At 41.1% G+C, this 10,990-nt stretch overlaps 3 protein-coding genes and 1 long non-coding RNA gene across 4 annotated transcripts; 3 read left to right on the plus strand and 1 right to left on the minus strand.

Moving 5' to 3' along the window:
• Positions 1-603: 603 nt before the first annotated feature.
• LOC122012078 (GATA transcription factor 4-like) lies at positions 604-2,008 on the minus strand. The gene is made up of 2 exons (XM_042568535.1): positions 1,433-2,008; positions 604-1,358 (listed from the first exon to the last, which is right to left on the minus strand). The coding sequence occupies exons 1-2, from the start codon at positions 1,703-1,705 to the stop codon at positions 717-719; spliced, it is 915 nt and encodes a 304-aa protein (XP_042424469.1). The 5' UTR covers positions 1,706-2,008; the 3' UTR covers positions 604-716.
• A 12-nt stretch (positions 2,009-2,020) lies between these two features.
• LOC122012081 lies at positions 2,021-2,655 on the plus strand. Its single transcript, XR_006120113.1, has 2 exons — positions 2,021-2,153; positions 2,393-2,655. It is a non-coding gene; the product is annotated as an uncharacterized LOC122012081 (long non-coding RNA).
• Positions 2,656-4,140: 1,485 nt separating this feature from the next.
• On the plus strand, positions 4,141-5,401 carry LOC122012079 (homeobox-leucine zipper protein ATHB-4-like). The gene is made up of 3 exons (XM_042568536.1): positions 4,141-4,438; positions 4,513-4,697; positions 4,807-5,401. Exons 1-3 carry the CDS (start codon positions 4,312-4,314, stop codon positions 5,167-5,169), a joined length of 675 nt encoding a protein of 224 aa, XP_042424470.1. The 5' UTR covers positions 4,141-4,311; the 3' UTR covers positions 5,170-5,401.
• Positions 5,402-5,557: 156 nt separating this feature from the next.
• LOC122012077 (phosphatidylglycerophosphate phosphatase PTPMT2-like) lies at positions 5,558-10,990 on the plus strand. Its single transcript, XM_042568534.1, has 7 exons — positions 5,558-5,879; positions 5,987-6,236; positions 6,936-7,058; positions 9,361-9,454; positions 9,886-9,968; positions 10,052-10,141; positions 10,421-10,990. The coding sequence occupies exons 2-7, from the start codon at positions 6,024-6,026 to the stop codon at positions 10,751-10,753; spliced, it is 936 nt and encodes a 311-aa protein (XP_042424468.1). The 5' UTR covers positions 5,558-5,879; positions 5,987-6,023; the 3' UTR covers positions 10,754-10,990.

Consider the following 10,990-nt stretch of genomic DNA (forward strand, 5'->3'; position numbering starts at 1 on the left):
AGTTTTTTCTAAAGATATATGTCCATCGAAAATTGACCACTATCCTATTATAATAAATCTTTTATCTTTTAGTTAACTGCGTAGAGATAAAAACGATCGGAGCGATTATATTATTCTAGTTATGAACTAGAGTTACTATGACATAATATTATTGCTATCGTTTAAAATTAAAATGCGTAGTTAGGATCTCATACGTGCTATCGTAGCTATGATCTCATACGCGTGCTAGAGTACATATTTTTAGAAAAAAAAATACAGAGAGACGGTATAGTATTTTAATAATAAATGAACAAATGTATTCTTTTAACGACAGGGACGGCGACAACATTACTTTTCGTTTTCCTTTGTCAGAATTGCAGCGTTGGTGGAAGCACTTCACGTGAATGACGGATCCCTCTATGTTTTTCCATTTAGGGAACCTTTTCATTCAACCCGATTTGTTAACATCTAAAACTTATTTAGAATGGTCCCATCATGAGCTTTTGATTTTAATTATTACACGATCCATTCTGAGTTGAGCCTAAACTCGAATTTAAGAGGAACTTTTTGATATAATGGCAAATTAATTGAGCATTCAGATTTAGTTAGAATAAAAATATAAGATTATAGGAAAGTTGTTACTTTATTATTAAAGATGATCAAACAGTTTGATAAACGATCTGCTAATTTAGATTTTGAAAGACCAGGTACCGCCGCCGCCTGCCGGCGCCGGCAGTTCAGGAGACACCGTAGCCATGATCATCATATAGAACTTCCGACCGAGAGACGGAGGAAGTGTCGGTCTGGTGGTGTCGAAGGAGGAACTCCTTCTGGCGTCGGAGCTCCATGACCTTGCGGTGGGAGTTGGAGTGCTGCGCGAGAACGAAGGTGGGGCTCGCCGCCGGCCGGTACTCCGGCACTAGCCTCCCGGACTTGTACCTCACCCCGCATGCGTTGCACAGTGTCTTCGGCCCCAACGGCCCCGTGCGCCACTGAGGCGTCTTCTCCGACGCGCAGTGGGTGCAACGACGTGTCGCGCTGCCCTCCTCGGTCGCTCTGCTTTTCTCCCTCCTCCTGTTTCTCCCGGAGCCTGTGGAGGAACTCAACTCCGAGGTCGGAAATTCATAAGATGAAGAAATGGAGGAGGACGGCGAGTTCAGCCCCGGTTGGTGCGACGGCGCCACCGATGAGGACCAGGCGACGGCCTTGGACCGCTTGCTTCGAGCTCCGCGAGCTGTGGTCGGCGTCTCCTTGTGGACTTGCTCAGCGCAGGCAAGGGGAGGCGAGATTGAGCTCCAACCGACCTCGTTCGGCGTGTCCGAAAAAGAATCCTCCATGAACTGGGACAGCCACTCGAGCTCTGCCTCGTCCTCGCATTGCTGTACCAATAGAGACAAAACCTTAACCAACTACCAATTCTCTACCAAAATCACATATATTAATCTACACTAACTGGGGCATAAAGGTCGAGCGAGCTCTGCTGCTGCGATGGCAAAACAGAGGCGAAACCGGCAACGATTGACGACGGCGTCTCCGCTGGCATTGCGGAGAAGAATTTGGTGTCAGAGCCGCCGGAAAAGTAAGAAACACTGGAGGTTTGAGGCGGAATAACTGAGCCATAAGCCGATGTTGTATTGGATGGTGGAACAGAGCGCGAGGCGCCGGTGGAATAATAAGCAGCCATTACACCCCCTCCATCCTCTGCCATTGCCATCTGCCACTCCATGGCTGAACCACAGCAGCACAGACGTATGTACGTGGACTCGTAGTCTTTAATTTCTTTCTTTCTCCTTCCTTTTTCTTCTCCTTGTTAGTGGGAATGAGAGTGGCGGTGGTTGATCAAAAGCTCCAACAAGTGACGGTGAGTTTGTGACTTCAGTACAAATAATGGAGGGAGTGATGATGAAGACAATAATGGGAGTAATGATGAGGAGCGTGGCTCATTGCACTTGCTTCATGGTTATTCATGCTCTTCGCCCATGTCGCTAGCTCCTCCTCACACCTCTTTAAAGCCCCGTTGCTTTGGTCTCTCCTCGGCTGTCCCAGCTTCCCCACTCGTATTCGCGTTAGTCTTCCTCTGATCATGTGAGCTTGGGCACATTTATTGATGATCGTCTGACATCGCAAAAAGATATTGATGATCACTCACAGCCCATCGCTAAATGCTAATGCAAGTAAGATTCCTGTTTGCAAACCCCTGACAGCATAGCTTTTATGTTCATAGCGTCTTCAGTAACTCGATGCTTGACAAAATTGGTGGTCTTAACAGTACTCTTGCATGCCCACTCCTGATCGTTAATTTATTATCTCGATATGTATGTTTCTTGCAAGTCTTGAAGCTTAATTCATGATCATTTCTTGAACTATTTGGTGATATATGTTAGATTTCTTTGGATATTTGATTCGTGTGCAGTGAGAGAGTGTCGGCGAGAAGGTTCGCGCGGTGAGGAAGGGAGCACTGTCAGTCTCCCGTGGGGGCGCCGCACGTGGCCGTCGCTTTCTACGCCGACGGGCTCCTCGCGTGGAGCTCCCACCACCGAACGCGAGTGGCTGTCGCCACGAGGAAACCGGAGCCACCGGCCGGTCCATGTGTAATGACAGCTAGGAGATTCGACGGTTCATGCACCACGCACGTTGGCTTAATCCAAACAGCAACTCAAATACACAACTAAGAAATGCACTGCATTATCAACACTCAGTTACTTGGTTAAATGACTTAAATCTCGAAAATTTTCAAACAGGTCAAATTTGAAAGATTTTTCATTTAAAGATTAAATGTTTGAATTCTATCTTGGGTACTACAAAGTGTTTAGTTTATTTTTCTATTTTAAATGGAACATAATTTTATACTCGAGTGATAGAAAATTTCAATAATAAAATAGTTATGGAAATAGTCTATCAATAAAACCCATTAATTATTTTTATCATATATTTGCAAATCAATATTTTAAATTGAAATTTTATTTATGAAATGTCTTGTTTTTATTTAATATGGATTTTATAAATCTTTAATTATTTAAAGTAGATCTTGATAACTAATATTTTGATGTAATTCAAAGGATAAAAAAAAAAAAATCAGTTTGGTTGGATGTTAAAATTGATATAGTAAAAATCTAAGCTTACCCTATAATTTTGTTCTTATGTTTAAATAATTATAATGATTTTATAACTTTATTAGAATTATTTTAAAAATAGTGTCAAATGTTAAGTTGAATCTGTAACTAATTTTTCCTGATCATCTTGCACACAAAGAGGCTGCTTTTTCTCAAATGTTCGGTCTCAAAACAAAACTCTAAAAAATGATGGAGAAACAAATTCAACTCTCTTAAAACGTTAAAATCATAGCCTAAACCCTAAACCCTATTATCGTGGACGAAACCAAACTCATCAAACCTTTATTTCGGTTGGCTTCAACTCAAAGTACTCCTCCACCAACAGCCATGCATGCTGTGCTGTGTACTCCACTACTCCATGCACTGAAGGAATATAATCAACGTCCTTTGACTTCACCTGGCACAAAACTTATTACCTCTGTGCAATTATTTACTTACTGGATAGAGTGACTCGACTACGAGGAGAGATTCCTTCACGCACAAATAATTGGACAAAGTGCTCATTTCTTTTCCTCCTCTGAGTAACTGAGATGGGTCTCGTCTTTCATCAATTCTTCCTTCATCTATTGACTGTGATAATTAGCCAACTCAAAAAGACAGATTGGCACCATGTGTGTGATGATGACTCACTGGCTGCTTACTTCAGGCTTCACCTGACACGACACTCACAGCCCAGTCATTGACTCGAGCTGTGGACTGCAGAGCCTCTTTTCTTTATGCCTTTTCCTTCGAGTTTCTCAGTGCCCATCATCTGCTCTGGATTGCCTTGTGTTGGGTGGAGATATGCCAGTCTTTCACTCATTGTTTGTATCAAACTAGGTGAACCCGTACGAGAAAGCAGAGACATCGAGTCAAAGGTCAAATGGAGCAAAAGCCCAGGGGCGCGTGCGGATCTGAAACAGGTAAAGAACCATGGAGATAATCTCTTTTCTGAAAAATCAAAAGGAAAACAGTACCTAGCGGGGGGAAAAAAAAGTAGATGGAATTTAGCAGCAGCGTTCATGATTGCAATAATTGGCAGCTCCTCGCCATGCTCGGCTCATCATCATTGGTATTGACTTGCAGACATGGTGTTGCAGTGCCCCCAAACTTGCCGCTATTTAACACCCTTCGTTCCTCCTCCGCACTCCTCATCTTCTCTTTCTTCCTTACCTTGCTTTATCTTCGGCCTCTCCACTTCCATCCAAATTGATCGAGGTAATAACGCATGAGATAAACGATGGAAAAGGAGGATTTATCGTTGAGCCTCAGCTTAAGCACTTACACCAATCACTTCGCGCCTTCTTCTTCGTCGTCTTATTTCCGCCAAAGAATGCAGTGGAACCTTCTCCTCCCGTCCTCTTCAGGTAATTAATTAAAGGAGAAGGTTTAATTAGTGTCAAGTATGTGTTTCTAGAAGAAGCTGTGATCTTGGATATAGATCGAGGAGCAGGGGAGGCGGCGCCGGGGGATGAGGCTGGGGAGGCCGAGCGAGGGGGCTGCTCGTCTCAGGGAATCAGCGACGAGGACGAAGACGGCGACGGCTGCCGCAAGAAACTCCGACTATCCAGAGACCAATCCGCCGTCCTCGAGGACAGCTTCAAGGAGCACACGACTCTCAATCCTGTACTAAATTACGCTTTAATTTACAGCACCATAAAGCTAATTACGCCGATATATTATGATTAAGCTAAGTAGTGATCCCGTCAACCGATGAATGTGAGGATCGATGCAGAAATTGAAGGCGGCATTGGCGAAACAGCTCAACCTGCGGCCGAGGCAGGTAGAGGTGTGGTTCCAGAATAGGAGAGCGAGGACGAAGTTGAAGCAGACGGAGGTAGATTGCGAGTTCCTGAAGAAGTGCTGCGAGAACCTGACGGAGGAGAACAGGAGGCTGCACAAAGAAGTGCAGGAACTACGAGCTCTGAAGCTGTCGCCGCAGGTTTACATGCAGATGACGCCCCCCACCACCCTCACCATGTGCCCTTCCTGCGACCGCCGACTCTCCAATTCGACAGCCACCGCCGTCTCCTCGCCCGCCGAAGCACTTCCTCAGCATCGCCGCCTGCGGGCCAACGAATCTCTGGCGAACAGCTAGCCAGTGTAGACAGCAACGTGTGTTTGATGATGGATTTGACCTTGATCACCTTCGGACGTTTGTGCTCTTTCTGTGTTTGTGTGTGTGTCACCAGTGTTTTCTATATGCCGTCGTTACGTTGAGTGGCATTTCAATTTCAGAATCTTTCGACGTGCTCTCGAAAGTTTAAGTGTATCGTTTTGAAATTACGGGAGCACCAAATGAAGAAATGGCGAATAAGATTTTAAGATAATATCACGTGCAAGGCTGACGTACTACACCGATGGATTAGACACATGATGACCTCACTTCGCGTCGGTTACTGCGTATAGCGAGCGTGGCGGGCCAGGGCCCCACATATGGCCAGCTGTCCACGGGGTCCGCAGTGCGGATCCTGAATGGACTCACCTCAAGTGGGCTCCATTACGAATGCAAGAACCGTGGAGATGTACCTCGTCGCCAATCTTGATGCACGTTTGATTTGCCATGTTGGGGGTGGACCGGTGGTTGAGAAGAAGAGAACAGCTGGGTAGTTGTCAAAAGGGCGAGGAGAGCGAGCGAGCGACAGAGAAAGAGAGAGAGGGGGACAAGAAATCGGAGAGAGAAAGAGAGAGCGCGAAAACGAGGGCGCCGTGGGATTCCTCCATGGTCCAAACAAACGCTGGTAAGGATCGCGTGCCGCTGCGGCAGAAATCTCCTTCGCCATTTTGATCCGTCACCTCCTCCGATTGGTAACCCTAGCAGAGCTGTTTCTGCCTTCGATTTGCTCTCCCTTTTCTTCTCGATCGGAATTGAGAAATTGTATGTTTGTTTGAGTGACTTTTCCTCTCTCGTCTAGGCTTACGAAATTGTGCAGAAGGAATTGGATTTACGGTATGCTTATTGAGGAGATTGGGGAGGAGTGCACGGAAGGTGGACAGGAGGAAAGGTCGATTTCGACGGTTTTCAGCGGAAGAGATGCGCTCTTTAATGCAAAGAGGGCGGCGGTAGGAGTCGGGGCTCGGATTCTCTTTTACCCTACGCTGGTGTACAATTGTGTGCGGAATGTGACCGAACCCCAGTTCCATTGGTGGGATCAAGTCGATGAGGTTTGTCTGCTTTTACTCACCGAATTGTAAATTTCCTTTTCTTAGAACTCGCTGGATAAATTTAACTTCGTGTTGTTTGGAATTTACATGTTATTAAAGTGCAACAGTATGAATGGTTCTACATATGTGCTGATTTCAAGTTTTCTGTTGTTCAATATATGTGCTGAGGAAAATCCATCCAGGGAAAGATTAAACAGTTCACCCTGTTAGTGCCAAACCACATGAGAAAAATAAGTGAAAAGAGGTTTTTTGATTCTATGAGCAGAAAACACAGAGCAACAGGAAGAGTAATTCTTTATCAAATTAACACATCCCTAGATGAGTAGATGTCAGCGTCCTGTGCAAAGCAAGCCAAATGAAAATTTTTATCCTAGGAATGACCCAAAAATTCCTGATACAAAAGGTCTATTTACATGTACATCATGTGAAAGCATATTGTAAGAAGAGCTCATGGAGATGATATACCATTTGATGTCCACCTCCAAGAAGTGGTTCCAGAAAACAAATCTAGGGAACTAATTGTTAGGCTCGAAGTCTTTTGAAATGTTCTATTGTTAGGCTCGAACTCTTTTGAAATGTTCTATGGTTTTACGAACTCTGTAATTCTTGTCAGATTTGTTGTCCTCTTCTCCTTTCAGTTATAACTTATAACTTCTTTGTTAGAAATATTGAGTAACTCATTCACCTTTGTTGTTTCAGTGTTTGCTCTTAGGTGCTGTTCCATTCCCCAGTCATGTTCCTCTCTTGAAGAAACTTGGTGTCTGTGGTGTTATTACGTTGACTGAACCATATGAGACACTTGTGCCTACCTCCTTATATGATGTGAGTTTTCTCCCTTCTGGTCAGTCATTTTCTATTGCCTAGAAAGAGTGCAATAGAGCTGATGTTAGCAAATAGCTACTCTATCCTTCAGTAAGCACAAAGAGAAAATTTGTTTTAGCTGTAACCCATGACTGGAACTGCTAAATACAAGGCTTGCAATTTACTCTTTGATGATACTTACCAATTTGCACCCAGTTCCTGCCACATTCTGAAGCAGTTTCTTGTGCTTATTTATTTTGAAATATGTTGTGCGCCAAATTAGAGTAGTAGAGTGGCTCAGCCATGCCAATTTTTGCAATCTAGGTTGTAGAGAATGCTGGAGTCTTTCTACATCGGTTATTTGTTTATTTTCCCCTTTTTCATTAATTCCTTATAACAAATATGTCGGATTGCATGGCAATTTTAATCTCTTTTATCCCAAGATTCTTAATAGGTTTCTTATGTTTGGTGTCTTTCTAGACAGTTATGCCCGTAGGAATCCATTGGTGACCAAATAGCCTTCTAAATGTCAACAAATGTTGTGTTATTGCCTGAATTAGTACTTCCAATAAAATAATCAGATAGAATCTCTTTCATAGACTTTACAATTACCATTGTTCTTTAAGACGGAGGCAAAATAGATGAAGGTGTATTGCAATTAGTGAAAGTAGAAATACAAAAAATTACATTTTATATAGTATAAATAAAATAAAATAAAATTGTAACTAAACTTTATTTTAAAGTGATTTATTTGTATTTGTATTAACAAACATGGAGAATGTTACTCTACTTTCCTTATGCTGCTGCACACCCGTGCGCACCAAGTGTAATTTTTTTTTAAGCTTAGGGTTTAGGTTTAGGGTTTAGGGTTTAGAGTTTAGGGTATAGTATTTAGGCTAAAAGGAAGTGAAAAAAAATACACATGCATGACGTGCGCAACATAAGGTGAGCAGGATATTATTCCTCTAACAAGCATTTGCAAATATATAAAAGTTTCTTGTTTAATTGCAAATAAATGCTCAACTTTTACGTTAGCCAATTTGCATGTCCTTTGCATTATAGGAATTCTTACCTTCTTTTAACCCACTCAAGTTCTTGAATAACATTTTATTTGAACCCAATGCTCAAATTCATGCCACTCATTAGTTATTCAATTAGTTGAACCTTACAGCAATCTTCTTAAATATACCAAAATTGTGCATGCCTCAAGTTTATGAAAAACCAAAATCCAAGCACCTACTATCTTGATCTACTTGATGTCATGTGCCAACTTATATGTCACAAATTTGGAGCCGGAAATGATTTATCAAGGAATTTCTTAAAACAAATCATAAATCTACAACATTACAACAAGCAAGCAAGCAAACAGACAAACAAGCAGCAAGTCCCAACTATTTAGGATCAATTGCATTGATGTTATCCTTCCAATAGTTTGCCACATGAATCAAGAAAGAAGATGATTATCATGCAAAAAAAATACTTAAATACTCATCTAAACTATTCTACTAGGTGTTTTGACAATTACTTTTGCTTTTCCTAGTAAAAATATAATTTAAAACTTTTATATGCAATAAGTATTTCTGAGGATATATATAAGTCTTCTTTATGTTTGGGGCATTCAATATCTCCATTTCTCACCCTAAAGATAATTCTACCTCTGCTAATTGATAATCATATGTTGAATAATTCTTCCCTTCATCTTTGTTTCCTTGCAGCGTAAGCCACAGTTATATTATGCTCCATTAAGACATCCGAATAACTTTGAAGCATTACTGCATATGATCAAGCCTCCAGTACTAGAGCTTCATTAATATAGGGCAAGACACTAATCTTTTAACTCCCAAATTCTTTTTGACAATGTGCAATATCTAAAGTACAAGAGCCATATTCTTTGAATTAATCTCAGACATCATTATATCTAACATATGAAACATTCTAAAGTTAGAATTCATCCATTTGAATTAAGACAGTGTTCCTAGATGCAACTTCTTATCTCTATGCTAAAACCTCTTTCATTTATCTCTTCTCTCCTTTGTGTTTGCTGGATTTTAGTTTAAATTTCTTCATATCATACAGAAAGTGGTAACTCAAATAGAAAAGTAAGTGATTGTTTTCTTAACTTGTTCCTTTGTGTCCTAGTTAGCAAATGAAGCTATTTTACCATTGTGTCAAGCTCAATGTTTATTCTTTGTATTCATATTGTATATTATTTTCTTTGTATGGGGTGTAATGAGGTGCTTCTGGAATCTCTTTAGCCCTGTCAATAATTTAATGAACCAAGTACCAGTAAGCGGTCATTTGTTCTTTTGGTTCTTCTGAGTAGGCACACAGGATTGAACATTTGCTGATCCCGACCAGAGATTACCTCTTTGCTCCATCATTTGGAGATATATGCCTAGCTGTGGACTTCATCCATAGTAAGCATTACCGTCTTAGGCTCATTATAAACATGTTATTTAATTTAGTGATGGGGTCCGAAAATGGTGCATTTTGCAACTTCTTTTTATATTTATACAACTTCAGCTTTAAGATTCTGATTTTTGCATTTCATCTCTATCTACAATCCTGGCAACTGAAAAGCAGTTATGCTTAGTTTTAAAAAGTAACTTGCATATGCTTTATAATTATGGCTCGGAAATGCCTTTAGGTGCCAATTTGAGTTTCTCTAAATGCTCAAAAAATTTCTAGCTAATGCATGGTCAAAATGTAGTCCGTCCTTTAAACTAAATATGGCTAATATCTTTGATAAAATAATCATTATTTTTTGTAATATTTCTACAATCAACTTGTTGCTAACATTCAAACTTCCATTTTACATTATCTTCTTTGGAATGCCAAATTTATGAAGAAAACAGCAAAAAGGGGGAAATGACATATGTTCATTGCAAAGCTGGTCGAGGACGTAGCACAACCATTGTCCTATGCTATTTGGTATTGCTTTAATTTAAGCAAGGGACATTTGTTTGATAACACATGTTTGTTGAAAGAATGGCAACAGAAATACTATTTTACAGGTGCAATATAAGCAAATGACTCCCACGGCCGCTTACCAGTATGTCAAAATGAGAAGGCCAAGAGTGCTTTTAGCTTCTGCACAGAAGGAGGTCAGTATATGATTGTTTTTTTTTTTAAAAAAAAAAATAGAACTAGATGGCTGAAAGTGCTAGTGAAAATTATTACTATAAAATATAAGTGTTCAAAGTTCTATGATTTATCGAATCATCTATATGCTACTGATTTGTTGAAATTATGGAGAACAAGGTTTTGCTTCAGCTTAGTACCAGACTATGAAGCTAAATTTGCCTCCATATACCATTGCAGAAGAAGAAAAAAAGTCCTGTCTAATTTTAACTACATGATTCTTGGTAACTCATTTTTTGCAGGCTGTTGAAGAGTTCTACCAACTCAGGGTTCAAAAAACTGAAACAAGTACCCACTCGACAGATCTTAGTGTAAAGTCGTCATGGGTTGTTATCCCCAGAAACCACATATCCTTTGATGGTAGCCCCTTTGAGATCGTGTCCCATTCCGACCTTGTCGGATACAATGGGTACTCCAATGCGGGCAACGAAGGCCCATGGACAGAGCCAAGTTCAGTGTACACGGTTCAAATTGCTCGGCGAGCAGTACTTTCAAGGCTCTCCTATTTCTGGTTCAGAAGCCGTGTACATGGCTGCAGATCAGGGATGGCACATCCCCGTCTACTGGAATTGTAAATGAGCCCCTTCCACCCTGGTTCAAGTTTCGTAGCCTAACGAGTGTTCTGCCGTCTATTATAGTGTACACCCTTTGTATGACGAATTTGCGTCTAATCCCCTGTAGAGTGTGGACTCCTCAATCAAATTTTTTCTGCCTGGCTAGGCAAGAATCCCGCGGCTAGATGAGTCAGCTTGTTCCATGCTGTCATGAGAAAGTGTAAATAATAAAAGCCTCTTTGCTGGCTTCATAGACCA

Source organism: Zingiber officinale, chromosome 8A (genome assembly GCF_018446385.1).
Source record: "Zingiber officinale cultivar Zhangliang chromosome 8A, Zo_v1.1, whole genome shotgun sequence".
NCBI classification, from domain to species: Eukaryota; Viridiplantae; Streptophyta; class Magnoliopsida; order Zingiberales; family Zingiberaceae; genus Zingiber; species Zingiber officinale.